Source organism: Argiope bruennichi, chromosome 4 (assembly GCF_947563725.1).
Source record: "Argiope bruennichi chromosome 4, qqArgBrue1.1, whole genome shotgun sequence".
In the NCBI taxonomy this organism is placed as follows: domain Eukaryota; kingdom Metazoa; phylum Arthropoda; class Arachnida; order Araneae; family Araneidae; genus Argiope; species Argiope bruennichi.
Genome location: NC_079154.1, coordinates 135,630,389 through 135,655,413, shown reverse-complemented (window position 1 = coordinate 135,655,413; position 25,025 = coordinate 135,630,389). Strand labels below are relative to the sequence as shown.

At 30.2% G+C, this 25,025-nt stretch overlaps 1 protein-coding gene across 1 annotated transcript in view; it reads left to right on the top strand.

Moving 5' to 3' along the window:
- LOC129966465 (PDF receptor-like) overlaps nt 1-25,025 on the top strand; it is a 139,911-nt gene that overhangs the window by 67,775 nt on the left and 47,111 nt on the right. The window contains exons 5-7 of the mRNA XM_056080889.1: nt 1,548-1,710; nt 3,804-4,001; nt 17,278-17,431. Coding sequence (XP_055936864.1) covers nt 1,548-1,710; nt 3,804-4,001; nt 17,278-17,431 — 515 coding nt within the window. The remainder of the gene's footprint in view (nt 1-1,547; nt 1,711-3,803; nt 4,002-17,277; nt 17,432-25,025) is intronic.

The window sequence follows — 25,025 nt, the reverse complement described above, 5'->3', positions numbered from 1 at the left end:
AGTAATTAAAAATCGAATATGTATTTTGGACGCTTTTTTCTCGCCCGAAACTATAATTTGGTCAGAACTACAATTGTCTTCACAAGATCACAATTGCAGATTCAAATTCACAAGTACCAAATTTCATTTATTTATGTCATTGTATCTCTGTGATATTGCGTTAACATGTATGCGAAATGCAGATCCACAAAAGGTCAAAACGTTGACTGATTTTGTGCACAATTTGGACCCATATTTTAAATACTTAACCTGTGTACAAATTTCATTCATATAGTTTTTTTTTCGCTTTACAATTATTGTGTTCACTAGAACTCGGACAGCCGGACAGACTTTTCAATGAACGCTTGTGATTCAAAAGGTATTACTAATTTTATAGATTTCTATCGAATCCATATATTAAATTTCATCTGTTTAACTAAAAGCATTTTTCATTCAAGGTATTCGTAAACAGAGAGAAATAATATTAAAATGTACGCTTCGGATTCATGGAGATCTGAAATCTATAGATTCATGGAAATCTTGAGTTCGAAATTTTTGACGATTACAATATTTTGTCTTCGTGATACTTCATATACGAGAAACAAAATCTTTCAACGTTTATTTTACGATAAATTTTAAGAAAGTGGACGTATTTAGAACCATTTTTTATTTATCGAATGCCTTTCTGTGAAAGTTTAACATTTTTCTATGAATGTTTGCAGATGTAAGCAAAGAATTAATTTTCTGTTTTTTTTAAATCTTAAATTACCCTACATCATTTTATTCTAATTTTTTTCTTATCTGCTGAATTAAATCTCACTTTTTATTTAATTATTTCTAACACACGCTCTAAAAGTTTGTTTATCGTTGTCATTCCCACACTTCGAGCGAAGGAATAAAAATCCCTCATATCCACTCATTCCTTTCAGAGATACCAAAGAGTCCGTTCCCAAAATTTGTTTTTCCTTTTATCAAGGAGATTTTAAATAAGATTTTTTTTCATATTGTTGCTCTCAACGTGTCCTTTTTCATATTTAGTTGTAAAATCATATGGCATCTATATATTTTTAAAGTGTTGTTTTCAGGATTTCATCTCATTTCGGCACAACTTATTCAGAAAACGGTTCTTCATCTAGGACAATATTCACTTACTTACTTTATAATTACTTACTTTTTATCCATACCTTTTTTTGAAGGAAAGAAAATAAGAAAATTATTAAATATTATATTGCTAAAGAATATGAAAAACTCGGAAGATTTATTTTCATACATTTCAAAAATGGATGATATGATTGCATAAACGATGAAAATGCAACAATGTATTGTTGCAAATGATGCATTATTATTTTACATTTGTTGAAATAAGGAGGGTGGAAATGAACAACAAATAAATTGATATCATTGAATGGAAAACATTTTTGAAGTGACACATCTTAAGGAATATTTATAAAAATTTGATAGCTCTAAAGTCCAAAGTTCTGCTTGTAGGCGACAACACCGTCATCCACATTTACTTATATTGTTACTAAGGGTTACTTTGAAGAATGATCTTTGCGTTTTTTTTTCAGTTCTCTCAGAAACAAGCGTACGCAAGTCCATAAGAACCTCTTCTTCGCCATGTTCGCACAAGTTTTCGTCCGTCTCATCCTGTACACGGACCAGTGGCTCTCCAGGGAATCCATAGACAATGCAATCAACAAGAGCTCGCACCCGTACAGCATTGAGAACGTAGTAAGTGATCGGCCGTAAATGTATGTCATTCATTATCTGTAAGTACAATACATTGATGCGATCTGTAAATTCTCGTTGCGCAAAGAACACAATAGATGGTTGAAATATCTCAGTAACAAACCACGAATCAAACCTAAAATATCATGTGGTGACGTTACAAACTGGACGTTCGAAACTGTTTTCTTTTACTGTCATTTATATGCTTTTAAAATTTTGATTGATTCTTTTTCAAAAGTCAGAATTTATATTTAATAAAAATCATTGAAAGTTAATGAAGAACGGAAATAAAAATGGTAAACAAGAAATGTTATGGATTTAAAGCATTAAAACATAAACATTACGTAACTGGTTTCAAACTCAGTTTTTTCTTAAGATTCTTAAAACCTGTTAACAAGGAAATGCAGGATTTAAAGATTTGCATGAGGATAAAAAAAAATTTTAAACAGTACACTTTTTAATATTATTTTCAATGATTGTTTTATAATATATATATTTATAATATATATTTGTATATAATGAAATAAATTAGGATGTTAAATGGGATAAACAAGTTGGTAATTTATGAAATAAGTCCATTTTGTGATAAATAAAGCATATAATTCTGAATCAAAGGCATCAACAATGTATATTTGAAATTGTGATTCTCGTCAATTTTTCAGGCATTTAGCTTAATCATCTAGATTTGTCATATTGCAGTAGATGATAATAGTCATATTGCAGTAGACCTATTGCATAAACTGAAATCTTCCAACTGGAATAATATTTCGACCAAATTTCATTGCATTTGGTATCAATTTTTTTTGCAAGCAGGTTCCAAACACATCATGTTATTTTTATAGCAGTTATTTATAGTTTTAACACATCATGTTTATTCATGTTTTCTTCACACCTACGAAGAGAAAAATTCCTCTTTCTTTATATTTCTTTTTAAATTCCCACATCCTGCATCATCCGACCGATATGTAATTTCTTAACATATTTTGAATTGAATATCCACGATATTCCATAAAGAAACATATAAGATTGAATTTCAATATCTTCTGTAAAACAAGCTTTTTCACTGAAGTATTGAGATGAAACGAGAATTAAACATGAAAGCCAAGATAAAAAGAATTTACGTCGAAATAGAAATAAGAGTAGTCAGACCCTGAATTTCAGAATAACAGGTATTATTTGTAATGTAATTGAAACAGTTTCCGCTTCGAACACATTTATTGAAGTACATAATTTCCACTTAACAGCTAATTGCGTTTGAGAGATACAAACGTAATTCAAAAACAAACGTTTCGAAAAATTCATTAGATTTGGCATTGAATCGCTTGATTATTAATCCCTTGGATACACTTTAGAGCTGATGCGTTCATACATTTGGTTTGCCTATGTTAAAAATGTCTAGTTTAATTGGTCATTTAAAAGTATGAAATATACTGCTTTTATATTATTACGAATCTGTGATGCTGCTTACTTCCTACTGGAAAGAAATATTTACAGGGATTCTTCAGGTAAATGAAGGAATGAGAGGCGTGCTTTTTTCGGATCTTTGAAAATGAAGAATATGTCAATTTACTTCTGCGAGAACTTGGGGAAGGCTGAAAGATATTATCGTGCATATAATATGTACATAACTAATAGACATTGCAAATTCTACAGAGAACTTCCATCACTATTTTGATGAGCGGCAATTTCTTTTCGAATTAATCATGCTCCCAAGGGATTACTTTTCAATTTTAAAGAATCTACTCACTATATACTCGCTGTGTCAAACCCTGCAGACAATAAGATATAATTTTGAAATCCAGCATCGTAAATGTTAATACCCTCTCTAGAACATCCTGCATTGAGAGCTACAAATATTGCTCGAATGCCGAGAAAAAACCTGGACTCGAAATAGATGTCTCTGATTCTTAACACTTAATGAACCTGGCTTACGCCGAATGCCCTCTGGATGTTCGGGAAAGCCTAGCAGCGCAGTATTTCGTCGATGCCATCAGAGACGAAGACACGCAGCTTGCAACGAGGCTAATGGATGAAAAGATCTAAAATCAGCTATAGCTTATAGCATAAAGTATGATTCTGCAAAAACTGTTTCCCAGAGTTCCAGACATGTCAGACTGATTGAGATTCAGAATGATGCCGGCAGGAAAAGTGATGGCAAATTTGAATCACTCTGCAATATGCTGGAAAAATTATTGAATAGCCGTGATGGTGAAAAGAAGAACATCCCTCGCCGAAACCCGAATATGACTTGCTGGGGGTGCAACAAGAAGGGGCACTTACAGAGAGAATGCTCGGTGGTTGTTTCCAACCAGGGAAACTAACTCATGGCCATCTTGCGGGGCGAAGGCTGCCTTTTCTGAATGAAGCCCCTGAAGAAGCACTGATTTTTCAATTCCTTTTGGCCTTTCCTCATTTCGTCCTGTCCAGCTTCCATTTTCTTTCACTTTGAATCCCATTGCCTTCCATTTATAGCATGCAGAGTACCTAAATAAGATAACTATCCATTTTCATTATTTCGTTTGCTTTCCTACAATAAACACAGAATGCTACGTGTAATTCCTGCTGCATTACTTTTTTATATGACGGCGATTATATTAATATCAATGAATATGGCTTCGATTATGTTCACATTTCTGAATGCAAATCAGGTTTCCAAACATAAAAAAAATAAACAGATGCAAAGAAAATTTAGATTTAATTCTTTTTGAAAAAAGCATTAGTTCGTTATTTCACAATCAGTAATTTATCAAAATAATTTTTACAAACATATTGTTACTTTTAAGACTATTACTTTTTCGTACATCGCATTTCTCCACAATCACATAACATCTCTGAATGGTTGGGAGTTATCACGAGGCAAACAGCATTTATTTAATTAATTTAATTCGTGCTTTATCAGCATTACTGAAAGAAACAGAGATAAGAAATTGAAGTGCATACACTTGAAAATAACATTTTTATTTTTAATAATAGATGCTTAATATTTTAACAATTTAATATTTTAATTTACTAAAAAAAATAAAAGGGAGGATTTTATGTAAATGCCATCAATTTTATCAATTTTTTTTTTCTAATTTTGAAATAGCATTTAAAATATTTTCAATAAAGCAACATTGTGTATATATATATATATACGCAATAAAAAATTTCTTTCTAACGGATTTGATTTAAAATTAGATATAGTTTTCATTTTTTATGTAATTATCGCTTGCTCATTTAGTTGTCTTGATGCATTTTTGAAAAGTTATATTCACATAGATCAAATGAACACAGACATTCAAATCAAAGCGGTGCTAAATTTTGTTCAAAACTTTTCTGAGTAAATGTTTTACATACCAAGCAGTATAAGCAGCAGATAGTTATCTATTTAGTTAATCTCTTTATTTGCGTTCTCGTATGTGAATTATAGAAAAAGTTTTACAATCATCGAAAAATGTGAATTCGAGATTGTAACGGATTTCCCATTTTTAGACCTCTCTGAGTTCGAAAAGGACATTTTTGGCATTATATCTTCATGTCTGCCTGTGGTGAAAACAATTCAAAAGGTCTTTAGAGCCTTATGGATAAAATTTGGTACAAGATCTTTACACTGTATGTGCAGTTTTCTGTGAAATTTTGAGTAAAATCTTTCCTGAGAAAGTCTATCTGTCCGGTTGTTAGAACGTAAGTTAACCCGATAACTTCAAAACGAAGAGAGCAAGATGATTAAAATTCTATACCCAAATTTAGTATCTGTATTGAAGACATCTGGGAAATTTTGAGTCAAATCCAATAATAAATTTAATGTCTGATAGTCTGTATTTTAGAAGCATGTAAACGCAATAACTCAAGAACGCAAAAACATAAATATATCAAATTTGGTATTTGATTTTGTGACTCTTTTTTCAGCTCTGCGTTTAATTGGGGCTTCAATTTGGAAGAAACTCGTCCGGAACGCATATGCAACTTTATTAGAGAATATGACAAAAGGGTTTGGGGAGACCATGCCCACTGGTTTCAAATATCGTGCGCATGTACACATATATATGGCAGTTATACATTCACGGAAATTCGATTTTTGAGTATCACCAAGTCCTAACATGCTTAAATTCAAAAATCCAGTGTTAAGACTGGGGTTTCTCTTTTAAAATTGCGATGTTTTCTGGTTGACACAATGGAATATAATGATATTTAATTCAACATAATTAGAAACAATCAAACACAACACAAAAAAGAGAAATATACAAAATTCCTTAAATTATTTCCTTAAAATAAGATAGCTGTATTTAATGCCTTCTCGTTTAACAATTAAATCTGATATGTACTATTCTATACTGCGATAGCCAAGTACCATAAACAACATATTGAAATATCAGCTTCCATTGCTTAAATAAAGTATTTTTAGCAAAATGACTCATTTTCTTTCAAAGGTCATCCCTTATAAACTAAAGCTTTCACGATTGAAATTAAATCAGGATATCTCCTGTTATAATGTCTATTCTGACGTCTTTACAGCGGTTATTAGAGAATATTTCAGTCAAACTCGAGCTTAAATCGATGCTTCGAAGATATATTTACTTTCCCATATTCAGTGTCCCTAAAACTCTTATTAAAATAATGAGTGGAAACAAAGGGTATAAATTAAACAAAGCTTTACCATAGAGAACTACTATTACAAGACATTTCACTCTAGTTGCAACTTAAACACACGCTTCGAAGATATGTTCCCTTCCATTAAAAGTTGTGATTGGAGATGCTACAAATTAAGCAAAGACATGCAATATAAATCCCACCTGCATTTTATAAATTTCTTCTTATATTGGAAAATATGTACAAGTGTGGACTGTTTATTACGCAATAATTATTAATAAAAATTCGTTATGTAAAATTGAACCAATTTAAGTCTATTGCATAACAACGCTTTAGATTCCAATAACTAATTTTGGAAAATGAAGCAATGAAATTTTTTTCGGTAACATTTTGTGAAAACATCTGCATCTTAAAGTATCCTGGAAAGATTTCATAGCTGTCTTTTACACCTTTGGTGAAAAAAAACACTACTAATATTTTTGACTTTGATTCTGAATTTGTATTTATTAATTGAAGCTATATCTCCCAAAGAAGTTTCTAAATAAGGCAGTGTTTTTAAGGATGCTTTTCTTGGATTAAAGCAATCAAAGGCGTGTGCCTCGAGCATTTTTAGAAATTTATTAATTGTTTATTAATTGTTTTTCAGACAGAACACTCAGCAATCAGTTTTGCGTTGAAGTAGGGTTTCATGAACTATTATTAATATTTTAAAGGAGAGTTTCCATCGTTTAAAACTTTAAATATCTACAAATATTATATTAAATATTATGAAAGATATTTTTTGAGTCATAGTATCGTCATGCTTATTTCAAATATTAGTATATCAAGAATATTTTGTTGAATACGATACACAGAGAGAGGATCTAGATAAGAGTTAAACATTTAAAATTTATCAGAGCATTAATTGACTCAATTTACATATAATATAATAGTTACTTTATTTAGACCATTTTAACACATGCATTTCTATTATTAAAGGTTTACAAATTAGCTATTGGGACCTAAATTGAAAGGATATATATTAAACCATGTTTGACTTCAATAAAGCTGATTTATAGAATTAATCATGTAGATATTATAAAAGATTTTAGAAAACTATGCATTGCATTTCCTTTTTAGAAAATATTATATTTCTTATTTATTTCATTTCATATAGGCACGGAAAGAAAATGATGCTTTTCTAGGTTTATAGTTATATTTAACTTATTTTTTAATTTCAGCTTTTGTCGTTAGCAACTCTCTCATAAAAGTTAATTATTTTGCCATGCACTAAGCTATTATTATATAATTGTTCCAATCATTCAGATGCACCCGAAGGGCTTCATGACCTTGAACTTAACCAATACTGTTTTGCAGTAATTATTTTAAACGCAATATGAGTTTCACTTGAGAAACGAAGCATTTCGGCGGCAGATGCTATTTTGTGAAATCGATTTAAAAGGTTTTCATCACATGTATTATATTACATCAGTTTTGTTTTTTATATCACTTCAAAGATACATTTGGGTACAGAAAACCGGATTGACTAGTGGAATATATAAAAACCTATTGAAATAGCCGAATTTTCCATACATATAGACAAATACAATATTAGCCCCACAAATTTTACCAAAACAAATATATAATAAGAATATATTTTACTCATATATTTGTACTTAAAGAAAATTTGACTATTTCCTTTCTTTCACTGAGCGTAAATACGGAAGCTCCACAACAACTTTGAAAGGGTCAAGTGATAATGTGAGGGACAAGAATATCGAGTTATGAGGGTAAAACCAATATCGTCACTTGCAAGTTAGCAAAATAGAGAAGGCATTACTTGCTCACTCAACGCAAGCAGTTTCTCATGATCGGCAGGAAAGCCATGAATACTGAAATGAAAAGCATTACAAAAAGAGACTCGATATGCAGCATTTTTTTTTCTTTTTTGTTTTTGTTTTATTTATTCATTGAATAAAAATAGCGGATCGTCCGTAATCATAAAGCAAGCGGAATGTGGCATTTTATTTGAAAGTCTTTGAGAGAAAACGTGCGGAACACACTGAAACTGTACCGCGCATCTAGACAGAGTCTGAGAAAACCAATTATTTATGAAACAATACTTTACACGCTTCAGTTGAATAGAAGCCAATGAAAAGAGGCACAGTTCTCACTAGAGGCGGGATATGATAACTGTTTTATTACAATATTTCTTCTCTTTTAACTTTATTGTGCTTTTTCTATCAATCATATTAAAAAAAAAACTATTTCCACGCTGAAGCATACAAACAAGAAGCAAAACCAACAAGGGGAATCAAATCTAAATTATTCATACTTTTTCCAAAGTAGACGGAAAAATTAATTTCGCGATCTTCGAAGATTCCAAAGTCTTATGAAGCCATTTTTCCCCTTAAAGCACACTTTTGATGTCTGAACGAAAGCCCAGGAGTGCATTTCTGAGTCTAGAGCAGCTTAGAGAAATGTTGAGTGAATAGGATGATTGGAAATTGCAAAAATGTCCCGAATCTTTGAATCCTAAGAGAAGTGTAATCATTAGCTCAATGGACTTCAGAGAGAAAATCAAATATATTATTATTTCCTCGTCTAATAATCGAATAAGGATTTACTTCTTCAAAAATATCCTTGCGGAAAATATTGGAAAATGCAAGAAAAAACAAATTAGGTTTTTTTCAAACAAAAATTAATTGTCATTTACATCTTTACTTTCTTGTATACTAGGTATAAAGAAAGCATTGCAATCATAAAAAAATTCGAAAAGGATATTTTAGTGAATCCCGAAGTGTTAGACCTCTCTGCGTTCGAAAAACGCATTTTTAGAAAATGTCTGTCTGTAACTAACTAAAAATACATTTTGAGTTAGCCGGATGAAATCTGGTGCATGAACTTAATACCAAATCTGAGAATTTCTATCAAATTTTGAGCAAACTCCATTCAAATTTGTCAATTAGCATCTTAATTTGTTAGTTAAAAATTAAGATGCAATCGTTGACAATAAATATTTTGTTTCTATAAATACAGTCCTTCTTAGCTGACCCATTTATTGGTAAGGAAATGTCGACTGTTGCAGGTAAGTTTCACTATATCCAATCATTAAAAGTTTACGATGACAAGTAAACTTGGTGGAGTTCGTGGATAGAGAAAGCTGCAGTACAACATACGACAAGAGTTAATTAAAAAGCTGTTATTGATCTTTGGATCTCTAGAAAGCGAGGAAGCACCCTCGGATTAATTTTATCTTTGATAGAAATACTCAAAAACATTTGCCAATGAGTGAATCGCATTTTTAAAACAAATGCTAACTTTAAATTCAGCATTGGAGTGAATTTTTACTACAGTTTACGTGTGTTTCAATGACAGGAGAATCCAACTATTACGTTAAATTCAAAATAAATTATCCCACGCATAAATATAATTAATAATTATATGTAACGAACTCGGTGCAGCGTATTTTATTCATAGTGACATGCTTTCGAAGCATTTAACTTGTATTTCTAGTAACACGGTTCTGGACTGCAGATTTTTTTCACTCGTGTTTGCAATCGTTTCGTAGCCAACTAAAACTTAATTGGTAGTGCAAATAAATTGTTCCCTCTCTCACTACTAAAACAATTTACTGTAACATTGATTACCACCTGATATAGATTTCATTTAGAAAGTTAAAAGCAAATACATTCACTTATCTTCGTCTAACATAATTATAAATAAGATTCTTCAAAATTAAATTGTAAATTATATTTGTTTTAAATTTGCTCTGCTAAAAGCAGAGGGAATTTCTCATATGAGCATTTCAGCAAATCTTTATTTTCACAGTTCTTTTGGTTTACATAAACCTGCTTTTAAAGAAATGTTCTAGCATTAACAACCAGTCTTTCCAGTTGATGAGATGGGGTGACGAAATAATTATTATAGCAAAACAATAATTGGCTTTAACAAATAAAAAATTGTTTTTTTTTATTTCTGTTCTTCTTTTTTTAAAATTCTATCTATCCGAGTTTAAGCTGAGCTTTGGTACAAAACTGGCTACAAAATAAAAAGGAAATTTTGAATATTAGCTGTTAGTGATAAAGATCCCGAATCCTAAATGTGTTTTTAATTCTACGCATTGCACAACTCTTCTCATATGAGTGGCTGGAAATGAAATACAATTAGAATGTGTTATGAAATGAGTGCATTTAATTCGAATTAACAAATTGAGAAAGTGCTATTACTTTAATAATTGCGGAAACATTGTAAACAACATGTGTTCATTATTTCTGGCCATGCGTCATTTTGCAATGAAGCGCATGTCTATTGAAGTGACGCTATCTGAAAGGGACGTGATGGTCTATTGTGCAGATAGATACCGCTTTCCTTCCTCATTTTAAACGAAAACAATCCAGATCGGATCAACATCTTCCACATAAATAAAGCACTCAAACTGTAAAAAGTCTGTAAATAATTTCCATTTTATGCTGATTAATGCTGATTTATACGTTTATGGGATCGATTTTTTTCAACCAGACAAGGACTTCGTTTTCTGTAATGTATGCTCTGTATATTCCATATCGAACAGTTTCGGATTCAGTTTTCATAAATACAATTGTGCAGTTGAAACTGGATTAAAGTGTACATATTTTATTTTAAAAGAATTCTTCATTTAAATTGAACCCTATTAATCTGATTGTTTAATTAACTCTCTTTTTATATATTTTTGATTTTTGAAAGGGTTTGCAGAAGGGAATGAATAACTCCCTATTTTTAGATTTTGTTTGAGATCCCTTTCATTACTATGATCCCATAATATGTGTAGAACACTTTTCTAATGAGAGAACATTTCTACTAGTGATGTTCTAGCAATGAAATAAACATTAATTGAGATAAAGTGTTTTGTGCTTTATATTTATATTGGGGCTGAATGTACGCTGTGTTGCTGTAACTTCATTATTAAAAAAGTGAAAGTAGCCGTTTCCGTGCTAATTCTTTTAATCTTAATGTTAGAAACGCTGCCATAACAGACATTATTCTGCATTCTCTGGTTTTTATTTCATTTCCCTCGAAATAGAACATGTAAAACTATTTACATTTCTGAATTCAAATAACAAAACGCTATTAAATATTGTTAATATGCCAAATAGAATATCGCTAGCATAATAATCTTAATAAAATAATGCTTTTCCAAAAACGTAATTATCTCATTGATACATCAAGTATGTTTACGTAAAAGAAAATTAAGTTATATGAATGTCAAAGCATCCCCCCCTCCCCCCAAAAAAGGAATATTCTGAAAGGCCAATATCAAAATATAGAGGTACTTATGTTGCGAAACTAGTCCATAAAACTAGTTATTCGAGTTACAAAATTTTGTCATAACTAGTCATATTTTAAACTTAATTCGGCAAATTAAATTAGAATACATTGCTGTAAAAGCGTCACTATTAACATTAAAGATAATATGATAACTGATATCGAGTAGGTAAGATAAAGTGGAAAATGTGTTTATTCTAAAGATTTTATTTTTGTTTTCGATAGATTTGCTTGTAAATGTGAAGTGAATTAAATTGACATGGGTAATTAAAGTTTTTGTTAAACCAACTGGAAATTTCCATTTGAGTTATTAAGTTAAACGTATTTCTCAAAACAATTGCATTTCATATTTCAAAAAGTAGATATTCTCCGAATTTTTAATTGTCAGTTAATTGCTTTTCATTAATATCATTTATATAAATGTAACTTCAAAGCATCTCACTAAATGCAGGTAAAATTAAATTTAAAATCCATTTTTCATAGAATTAATTATTCAGGTTCCTACACATGACTGATCAAGTTAACGTTAACCTTGACTTAATGCCATGCAAATGCAATTTTACGCCCGTCAGTTTAATCCAAGCAAAAACGCAAGAAGCGAAGCCTTTTCAATACATCCACAACAATGTGGAATTCCCATTATGATTTGGTTTCAAAATACATCATTATCAGTTGATCATTTCTATTGATTTCTCCAAAATTTAGTAATTAATAGAATTTCTAAAAGAATTTTTATCTAAAATCAGTACAAAATTTATTACATTTATCTTAATCCCATATTTAAAAAAAAAACTTCAAATTTGCTATCTGCTTTTCATTTCTTAAGTTAAAGCATCCCGATATCTTCGATTTCTTTTACACTCAAATGATTGAAAGCGTCATTGTCTTACCTGAATGGCAGGGATAGGAAACTCAACATGGTCTTTAATTGTCATTTTATTTACCTGTTAAATTAATACTTAGCTTAGTTTCAGCAATAATTAAACTTAATTTTATATAATTTCTAGACAGAATTTCGCTGCTTATATCAGCGTCTAAAATCATAACAATTTCATTCACAAAATCGAACAACCCAGACAATATAGTGTCCTTTTTTATTTCTGAGAAAAATTTCAAATCATTTACTTTAGTCATACGCCCAATACTTTATTTCTTTTCACAAAAGAAACTCAATCATCTATATTCTGAATCACAACATGGCACAAGGAAATGTTTGCTTTGTTTTATTTTATTCCTCCCAGATAAATCATGGACAATTATTTATTTGATTCTGTCCTGGCTATAATTCCAAATTATCAATTACATGTTGAGTGAAGTATTGTGCAGCTTTAAAACTATTATTTGTAAATATTTATAAGTTATTCGAGACTGATTAATAAGAATACTATTTATAGTAACTTCGGCTATCTGATTGCATTTTAATTGAAATTTATTATTATTATAAAACAATAAAGAGAGACAACGTTTTTCATTAGAATTCCTGCATTTTAATATTTTTAATCCACAAGAGTGGTCAATGTATGTTTTATTTAGCATTTGAGACTTGCATGGCTTTTTATTAAAATATTTTCTCCGTCATTTAATAATAGTTTCTCTTTTTTGAAGTCAATCAATGGCATCGCCCTGGTCTTCATTGCTCAAGACCAGTTTGAAAATTTCGAGAATTCTATCCAGTCTTGTAAATTTATCCTTTCACTATTTCAATAAGAAATATAAACGCGTTGACGAAGTACAATTATTTTCTGCTGCTTCCCCGATATTAGTGTAATGCACAGTGAAAGTTAATCAAATCACTCTACAGCATTTTCCTTGTTTATAAAGGTTTCTTGGAAAGAAAAAAAAATTATAAATTGTTAAATGCTGCAGATATTAATAATATTATCAGACCACTTACTAAAGTAAGCTTTTAAAAGCAGAAAAGTTACTAAAAACTTCATGGATGCAGCATATTTTCTAACACAACACTAATAAGTGAGTAAATTAAAGGCTACTTCGAAACTATCGCCAGACAATAATTTTTAAATGGTGATGAATAGCCAAAAAAAACAGCTAAGTGCCTATAACCTAGTTAGTTGATAATTTTGGCGCGGTTTGGCTGAAATTGGTAAGATCTCTGTGCCATATTCTTTAATTTTATTCGTTACTAGCCGCCTTTAGCGACCTGCCGGTTCGCCAATCTTAATGTTAGTTAAAATTTTAATAATTGAATATTTTATGCAATTCCTACTTTAATAGCTTCATCATCAAAATATCTTAAATTTCAAATTTTGATAGCCCTATAATTCATTCATAATATTATAAAGGCCTTCGGTCATAACGTAATATGTATATCTCTAATTTTCTGTTAGCTTACCGGGGAATTTATGCTTTAAATTGTGGAAAAGTGGAAAGGATTAATCTGCAATTAATATAATAACATTTTTTACTGAAACAAAGCATTTTTTTAATAATATTATTACTGAAAATAGAGTCATTCAGCGTTTAAGCCTTATGGCCATTAAAGAATGTGTATCTTAATTTATGTAATATCTCAAGAATTTGTTAACAAAATTTCCTCAGATTCATCATGAGCAGATCGATTAATTAACAATGTTTAATTTTAAATGCATCAAACACTAAGAAAATAAACAGAATCGTTTAAGATAATCGGTCGAAAACAGGTTAAAATAAACTAAAAAAACGATTACTTAAAACTATAAGCATTTACAAAAAATATATAACTAACATAAATACAATTTAATTACAAAAGCACACAACTAACCTAAAAATAATTTAAATCTAGTCCGAATCCGTTGAAAATATTTGTCAACAATCAGAACACAATGCGCATGCGTGAATTTTCAACGCCAGTTATGGTAACGCAAATGCGCGAATTTTTCTACACCAGTTGGAGTAACGCTATGTAGATTAGAAATTTTTAATTCCTATTAATCTGTTTTATTTTAATTCAAAAGTACTTCAGAATGAATCTGAAAGATCGATTGATTAATAATGTTTAGTTTTAAATGTATCAAACATTAAGAAAATGGAATTGTTTTAAATAATCGGCCTAAAAATGTTAACCCTAGCCTTATTAGTGTGGGGTGGAAAAACTGAAGCCTTATTCATTTGGTGGTGGGGAAAATGAAAAGATTTTTTTGGCGGGAAAGTTAGTTTTTAATTAATAATTGAAATTCTAATTAAAAATTCAAAAACCGGGACCCTAGGTGCACATTCCCGACCTCTAAGGTATACATGTACCAAATTTGGTAGCTGTAGGTCAAACGGTCTGGCCTGCAGAGCGCCAACACACACACATTGAGCTTTATATAAGTGTATATTACAAACTCTAATACAAGCTCACATACTCAAGATCTAGTGAGCATAACGTAACATCAAAAATGACGCAACAAACCGAAATTGAAAGAGATTATAGTCCATTGGAATCTAGTAAATTGAGAATAAAAAAAAACATTTTTTTTTCTCTTACTGCTTGTTAGATTGATTAAATCTAGAGTTAGACATAACAATTGCTTTTGCTTTTGAAATTAATATATTTTTTAAAGACAATGAAGTATGATAACATATTTTAGCTATCAAAATGTGTAAGAATCTATCAAGCTTGTCATAATTAGCATATATTTTTACTTATACAGCCAAAAGCTTACTTATAACCCTTGAAGGAACTAAACACAGAGACAGGGGATTTTCTTGTCTATGATGACAAATATATACTTCTTAAAAGTGATAACAACTCAAAAAAATATTAATGGTGAAAAATTAATGTTCATGTATAATTCAGTTTCAAAAAACATTTTGTCCCTAAGAAGCAAGTTTCTATTGAAATTTCATTTATGAATGGTCGTCGACTATAAGACACATATTTCCTTTTCTTACAAAGTATATCAACCTTAAATACAGATGATAAAATAAAGAAATTAAATATATATTTTTTTTTAATTCACGAGTTAAAATGGAATAAAGAATATCAATAATTCCAAAACTGTTGAATTCAAATACCTCGACATGGATGTTTGAAACATTTCAAGAAATTAAATTTATTGTAAAATGAAGTTTTCCATATCAAAGTAATGAAACACCAAAATATTTCAATAATGTTATCTGCGTAAATGAAAAGGGTGAAAAGAGTTTTTTTTGAGATGAATCAATGTTTATCTCCTTCTCTGATTCAATTTTTTTTTCGTTGTAAGCTACTAGCAGGATCTTTCATCCAGCTTTTCTGGTTTTCAGTGCCTATTATTTCATATTCAAAACAAAATCTTTCATAATAATCTTCAGTAAATGCTTTCTAACACATCCATGAAGGATTTTTTTTTACGTCTGAAAACCGAAATACATTAAAATATTTTCCTCTCTCATTATTTTTTAAAATTTACATATTTTTGAAAAAATGAATGTCCCTCAATATTTTTATCACATAAGAAAAGAAAGTAAAACATGAAACTTGTATAAAGGGCACCAAAATTTACATTTTACTCATGAATGAAATAATCTTGAATTTAAAAATATTCCTCTAGTAACAAGATTGTAGCGTAATAACATCTTTCTAATTTTGTTCGTTGAATTTCGTTTTACAAAATTGTTTACATTATACAATTTTAAAATTAATTTTAAGATTTTATAACGGAATCTAAGCTTTCGAGTATATTTTTCTTCAAACAAAATAATTGAAACAATCCCATTACAAGGAACGAGCTAGCAGTAAAAAGAAATTTCAGCTGATTTTTTTACAAGCCATTCGCTGCTTACATTGCAACATTCGGGTTTTTTAAGGGGGGAAGGAAAGAAAGATAAAGTTTTGTAAGATTTCTTAGTTATTACTTATTTCTTATTGTGTACTTATATTTATACATTTATCCCACGTATAATCTTTTATGATTTTTTTCAAATAAAAAGCATTTATATATTTAGTATGTCAATATATATATATTTGAAATATTTATATCAAATATTAACATAGTTCAAAAATTCAAATTAATAGTTCAATATATCAAACTTTCAGGTATTAAATGGTTTCATTCACTAAGCACCTCTGGCAATCAGATTGTTCGTCAGTATCGTTAAGTTACAGAATATGAAGCTCCACTGTTGCTTTGCAAAAATTAAAATCAGGAATTTCATGAAACTGATAAAAAAAAATGAATCCTTTGTTTCTAAACACTTTTAAATTGAAGCATTTAATATGTCGTATATTGAATAAATGTTTACATTTATTCAATATATGTATATTATTACCCATTTTCAACTGCTGAAAAAAGTTGCAAAATATCTGCGTATTCCTATACATAGAATAAAAGATTAATATGATGCCTTGAATAGTAAATAGAAACAATTGAAGATGAAAAGATATTTCCAATAACATTATGAAAAATCTTTAAAATATTCTTTAAAAAGTGATAGTTGCTAAACATTTTCAATAATTTCTGACGTATGGATATTCTAAGAAAATCTGTTGAAATTCCTCTATTTCAGTACAATAATTACGTTTTTACAGCCTTCATATTTCAATACTTCATGTGGAAGTAGCAAAATTGTTCATATTTTAAATTAATTTAACTTGCCTTAATCGGTTTGATTTTTTTCGTGTATTATCCACTTACAAAACAAAAAATGTGTTAACAACTGCTACTTGGCCAGATGAAGTTTCAATTTAGAAGCCAATGAGATTTTCTTTCATTCTGCTTTCTGGCTTAACAGATTTCTTTTCTGAATTTGCAGCCAGTTTTATGTGAGGCTTGTTACGTGGTCATGGAATACACGAGGACGTCAGTTTTCACTTGGATGCTTCTGGAAGGAAGTCATTTACATACAAGTATTGTCGTTGTTTTTCCCAAAGAAGTGAAATTCATATTCTTTTACTGCATAGGATGGGGTAAGTGCCTTTTATTCCTCTGTATTATAAAAATTATGTCCGATATTCAGTTGAAGCTTATTATTGCAGTAAAACATGTCTTCTGTAACTTAAACTTGATAAAATATTTATAACTAAAATGCGAAAATGAGTGTATCAAAAATTTCATGTGACTGAAATCCATTTATTAATGCATCTCCGTGCTGAAAATGGATGCCAAGTCGGAGATACTAAAAGCGAAATGACCGTTCAATTGTGTTCAATTGTAAACAGAGAACAATATGATACGGTAAATAGGAACAGAAATAAGTTAATATGAAATGAGTGGTATAAAAATTGGAGAATTTGTAAAAGCGCTTCAATCAATAGCAGCTGGACTCATACAATTAGAAATCTGTAACATAACTTGAAATTATTTTTTTAATTTATATTTTCTTTTTTATTTAACCTGGTCGTTTTCGTCTCTGAGAATTCGATTCTCTTTGCCAGCTTTTTCACTCTGAAAACCCATTCATCAGCGGAAATAGGAAAAAAACGAAAAGAAAAGAAAAATCAGCGGGAATGGCCCCCTCAAAACTTCTCACAAACTATTTAATAACTATGTAATACCAAAGAATGACTTTCAGGCCATTCAATTACAATGATTAGACTCTATTAATCTTTGTCTCGAATTTAAATTTTTGCTAAATCTATTATGTGATTTTTGGCAAGTTTTTTTGAAGATTAATCTCTGGCATACGGTTAAAAATGTCCGAAATCAAATTTCCACCTTACATGCGTTTTTTCCAAAGGATGGACACAAAAATGTGCAGCTGTAATCACAAAATCACGCATCGAACTCGATATTGTGTTTTTGATTATTGCATTTACAAGCTTATGAAAGTACAGAACGACAGACGCTCGACACTTTGTTGGATTTGACTCAAAATGTCATAGGTATCTAAACTACAAATGGTAAATCTCGATATAAAATTTTATCAATCTAACTCTCTTCTTTTTGTAGTTATCATGTTAAATTATATTCGAAGTGCCAGACAAACACACGTTTTTTCTAAGCGGAGTTTGTTCAAAATTTGACAGAAATAAACAAATGTGATGCGAGGACTTTTTCTCAAATTTCAGCTATCTATCTCAAAGCATTCTTGAGTTATATTCTTCAGATACAGACAGACGTATATGATGCCAAAAATGTGTGTGTGTGTGTGTGTGTGTGTGTGTGTGTGTGTGTGTGTGTGTGTGTGTGTGTGTGTGTGTGTGTTATCGAACTTGAATTGTAGAGATTCGTCAAAATCTGAGGTTCGATTATTTTTTTTTTGACAATTATAATACTTCCTCTATACTTGGTATGCGAGAAAGGGTGGTTAAACAAGTAATCAATCAATAAGTAAGAGGGATGCGTATCGGGATTATTCAGCTAGCTGCCCAAGAGAGCACTCAAATCAGTGACTCGTGGATTTCAACCCAAAAAAAAGTTCAAGTTATAACAATTTACTGTTTCATTGACGGGACTATTGAAAAATTATCATTTTTTTATTTTAGTAATAGAAATAATATTTGCAATAAATTTAACAAAAGGGATTTTTAAATTTTATTTTAACTATCACCATTTACATAAATCATTATTAAAAACGCTACGGAATCTTGAAATAAATTTTATCTCATTATAATCCAATGGTATCAGGGCTGTGCAGAATAAAAATTCCATTAAATCTAACACTTAATAATTAGCTCTGAAACTGTTAAAATAGTAAATAGCCATTGAAAACATGACTGTTTACAAGATTAAAATCCCCAGCAAATGAGAGTCAAGTGAAATATGAAGAAATAAATGAAAAATTCATTATAAATTTATACGTTGACATTTTCCAATACAGAATTCCGATGATCTGTCGTAAACAAACATGAAACTAGTCAGATTAACAAAAAAAATTGCTTTTATGTAATATTTTCTAGGAGAAAAAATACAGTAAATGGTTATGAGAAGGAATATTTTATGTTTTCTAATTATTCCTCAAAATAATAAAGTTTTTTAAAGTTTCCGGTATTGATAGGCTTTTTTTTCACAATTTTAGAAATTAATAAAACTAAAACTGAATAATGTGAGGAATCCTTTTACCTACCCATTTCAAGTTACTAGGGGTACTTTTGTTTATATATTTGTTCTTCCTCTATATTCTATTTTTGTGTTTCTATACTATGTCTTAATGTTAATACTAATTTTTATCTTTAATATTGTTTTATTCTGTTTACTTAAGTTTTAGTTTTATATGTAAATGTAGTTAAATTCATCTCATTTTTTACTTTCCCCTGTACAAAGTATACAGAAACAATTGTACTGGTCTAAAACTACCAATACCAGATTTGAGGAATCTCAACATTTAGACCTGCCCGAGTTCGAGAAACAAATTTGTGGAAACTGTCTGTCTCTGATAAAGATAACTATGAAAAGCCTTAATCTAGACGATGAAATTATTTATAGTGTATTTACAACTAATTTGTTGATTTCTATCAGTTTTTGTGCAAAATGTATTCAGAGGAAGTTTGTCTGTCTGTCCGACTATTGAAATATAATTTAGCATTATAACTACAAACGAAGAGAAATAAATAGGTAAAGTTCCGTACACAGATTTAACGGCAATACTGTAGAAACTACCACATTTTGAGCCAAACAGAGTAGTACGTTTGTCGATCTGTACTTTCAGAAGCACGTAAACGCGATAACTAAAAAGTAAGTCAAGCAACTGACTCGCCACGAAAGCACACGGATTTAAACCATAAGGCTGAATGACCAGACCGCTGCAACAGCAACACTGGCGAGATTTATAGTTGAGTTCTAAGGGCCATCACCGGCCACGGTACAGCCCTCCCCTAAGGAAGTACGTCCCGTTATCGATGGGAGGAGTCAGATCCCCCACCTATTTGTGTACCTTCCAGGGTGGCGAGATCCAACCACCATGCCGGAAGCATCTCACCCTCACTTTGGGGTGCCCTTCCCCCGAGAGTCTAACTAAAAAGTAAAATGACTTAAATATATCAAATTTGGTATTTGATTTTGTGACTTCAATTGTAGTTCAGTGTCAAATATTGATTTCAATCGATTAAAACAAACCGTGTTTTAAATGCGAATTCACTTTTATTACAAAATATGTGAGAAACTTTTGGGGAAAACACTCCCTTTTTTTATTCTGTACTCACTCAACTATTGAATTATCTAAATTATCCTAAGTGCAGGGAAAGGAGTCAATTCTTACTATGGAAATTCACAAAGACGCGAGAAGTATTTGAAATGTTTTAGATATTTCTGAACAAATCTATCTTGACAAGTCAGCATTTGATTTGTACACGAAATAAAAATGTAGCTGAAAAAAGACGCGCCTTTTAAAATATTCATATTTTCAAATTGTTTCATTCACTTGTGAATTCAATATAAACATTGTTTATTTTTCAAAGAAAAACTGAAAGAAAAAACAATAGCCTTTTTTTAAAAAAATTTATCAACTTTAAAACAAAAATATTCGATTTCAATAAAAATATTAAATTAACAGAAAAATTTATTTCCAGTACAAATGCATTTTACACTATTTGGATTATAAATTGCTTTGTCCTTGACTATCTCATTTCACTAAAAGCTTTTTTATTGTAGAAGAAATACAAAATTATACAAATAAATTTGTGCCCAATTTTAATGTCTATTTGTTTTTTGTTTTTTTAGAGAGATTTCTGTTTACGACAAATAGATGAAGAAGTTTATTACTTTCGTAATTCTCTCCTTATTTCCTAATCTTTCAAGTACCTCTCTAAGAAAACACTGATCTAAATTCACTGTTAATTATTCTAATGTTTTACTGAAATCCCCCAATAACCATTCTTTAATTAGCGGTAAAAAAAATAACCTTTTAGCCTCTAATGAATCAGCGATTAAAAGAAATTTATTTTTATCGGATTCGTGAAGCTTTCTAAAGTAATACAACAGAAATAAGAAAGGAAGGGGAAGAATAGTTCCTTCTTTGATTCCCTTAAACTTTTATCCAAAAACTGCTCACCTATTGTTTTATATAACGCTGCTAACTCTTTTAGTAAAAGATGAAACATGTAACTCCTACAAACAATCGAAAGTGAATTTTCAAATTTCTTGAATAAAAAGTCTGATTTTTTTTTTAAATTTAAAATTAAAACCTTGCGTTTGTTTGCATTTATCTATTTTAGAAGTAAAAAAAAAATACATATACTTTTACGTCCTTCAGTTTTTGTATTCAATCCTTTAATATGTTGCAAGCTCTAACTTAATTAATTACGAATATAAAGATTTCAGATTAAAAGCTCTAACTTAATTAATTACGAATATAAATGTTTCAGATTAAAAACATTTTTAACTCCACATTTCGCACGTAAATATAAAGATTGTTTAGAGCTAATAATATATTATTGGCTGTTTGAAATATTGTGTTCCTAGATTCAAATTTACTTTTTATCTTTTTTGTATACGAAGTAAATCTCGTTTGTAAACCTCAAACTTCAAATTTTGATAAATTTCCGTGTTTTAAACCTCTCTGAATTCGAGAAACATGTTTTAGGCATCATGTCTGTGTGCTCATCTGCCTGTGACGAAGATAACTACAAAACAATTTGAGCGAGATGAATGAAATTTGGTATATGGTCTTTACACCAAATTTGTAGATTTTTTTAATCAAATTTTGGACAAAATCATTTGAGAGGAAATCTGTCTGTTATACTATTCGAATATGAGTTAGTAAGATAACTTCAAAAGGAAGAGAAGTGTTTATTTTTACGTGCGAAGAGGAAAAAATTCCGTACATAGAATTATATCTATCTTGTAAACCCTTATCAAATTTTGAGCCAAATCAAAAAAGCGATTGAACGCCTGTCAGTCTGTAGTTTCAAAACAAGGAAACGCGGTGACTCAAACATTCATTCATGTGTTAGTGGAGAGACAATAAAATTAATTGACCTGTGTAAAGCTTTCTCCAATTGCAACTGATAGTCAGATGGATACCAAAATTTGTTCGTACTCTATTCAAAATAATGACTGAATACTTCTACAATTGAAATATTTACATTCTAAATTCTTTCCATGGAAAAAGTACCATTCAATTCCTCTGATGTTACAGATATTATGAAGTGCGCTAAACATATTCATAAAGCACCCACATAATTAGAAATTGAATAGCGCTAGGGCAGGTACACTTGATGAAGAAGCAATTGAGCTTAATGCTCAGCATTTCATGTGTGCGCTCCACTTTTTGTGCACAGTTTTTAACAGATGAAAGGTTTTACGCAAATTGTGTAAAACACGTTTTTAAAATGCACCATCTTGCATTAAAAAGCTTAAATCAAGTTATCGAGATGGTTGAAACTGATTACGTAGTTCTCCTTTAAGAAAAATGAGTGATAAACCCAGAACATATTTAGTATTTACTATAATTTCTTTAAAAATATTGTGCAATGATAATATTGGCCACATTGTTAACTTAAACTAATACAGAAAAAAAATTGTTCAAATGAGTTTGGTTATGACAAATGAGCTGTTGACCATAGCAAGATGACTGGTGTGTCATCGCGAGGAGAAAATTTTTTTAAGTAATAAAAATATGTTTTTTAAGTATATATATTCTGATCTCATTCCTCATGTGAAGCTGTGTAAAAATTAATGTGCAGTCAATTCTAAGTATCAAGTGAAAGTGATCCCTTCGGTGCCCTTGCCAAGGTGTCAAAGGTCAACACACGTGTATTCAATTGTCGCGTGGCGAGAAATCCCATGTTATATAAGACTAGTGATCATTTGTTTCACCCCTTCTTCTCCCTTTCTTGCTTCTGCTTTTGTGCCGCGCTGCGCCTTCTTGTAAATAATCCTACCTGCCACTCGGAAGAGAATAAAACGAAATTTAAAATACAAAGTATCTTCACTGCTTATCAAACCTGCATTCTGCTTCAAACAAAATAATAACAGAATGCAACCTTATTACCTATTATCGAATGGTATTAGTCAAATGTAAGCAAATCACAGGAGGTTCCGATTGATAATTTTCATTTGACTATATTACAAAACAAGAATGGCTATATTTCCTGCACTAGAAACCACTTCCGTTCCTTTCTTGTGCGGAATTTTAAAAATAAAAATCTGAGCATTCTTAACATTTATGGTTTTTCCTGAAGGTGAGCCATTTATTCGGAGGGAAGAATAACATTCATTAGTAAAGACCATTCTCGTTGGTTTCTATTTCACAAAGTTAATTTAATTAAATCATAAAACCTTTTCGCCATAGTGAACAATGTTTTTGCTTCAATTTTCCAAAAATGACAAAAAAAAAATTTAAAACTGCTTTCTGACTTCAATGCTGTAAAGAAAGAGGAATTCAAAATTATAAATATGTTATCATGAGTCATTAAACTTCCTTTGTACATACACTTAGCTCAGTATTTAATTTTGACAAATTAACTGGGGAATAAATATTTCTTAGGAAGAACAAGTTTGGACTTGCAAAAATTCCACATGGGTTAAGTTGTTAAATTCAGTCCGTTTCATTCAAAAATCACTTTTTTCTATAATTTTTTTCTCTCTGAATCCAGTTTGTTTCACAAGAGAAAATCCTTTATTTCTTTTAAAAACATTTCATTGTAATTATTAGTGTCAGTTTTAAGTTCCAGTTACTGCTGCAACGCTATTCAGTCCCTACAATTATTTAAAACATTCGACAACGACTCATGATTTTCCCAAGATGCTCCAATCCCGAAGTGAAGATGGTATTTTGGAACTTGGAATCATAAAGAATTACAATACAACATCAATGATTTTAAAATTTTGATGAATTTAAATTTTTATTTTGCATGTATTGATTATTTAATACGGTAAATAGCAACTTGAATCCCACGAGAAGATGATGGTAATAAATATTAAAATGTGTAGAATATACATTTCGTTTTGCAAAACTTCACAAAAATTATTCAAATGAAATCCCTCCATTACACACACACGGAAATTCCGTGCATATTTTAGCATATCGGGTATGCTAAAATTTGAAACTTTGTACCTTTTGAAAATGAGTTACATAAATACCATGCATAATTCATAAATGAGTAGAATATTTCCTTCCGATATGATTTGGGTAGCACAATATTGTTCTCATGTGTGCGCGTTTTATAAAAATCTCACAAAGAATTCTAAACAGTTCTGAAAGGATTCTATTACAACGAGGAGTGCTACCAAAAAAAAACTTTGGTGCTTATCTTCTTAAATTTGGCCCTGCCTTTAGAAGCAAATTCTAATCACATAAGTATGACAGTTCCTGTCCAATAATCAATATGTAAAATAGGGGGGGGGAGTGAATAGATCACAAAATAACGGATACTTGAAGGAAGCAAACGTGAAAGCCATTTGCACAGTCTAATGCTATTGACAAAATGATTAGCATAAAAGTCTTTCTCTGTAACAGGCAATGGAGTGAGTTCATTATACGTTTTCTTATCTTAACAAAATGTACCGAATGAAACAAAATTATTTTTAAACTGAAAATAAACCCAATTATTATTTAGAGAGGGCTTATATAGATTCATCACGTCAAATCTTCAGCGAACATCTGAGATGTTCGTGGATGAT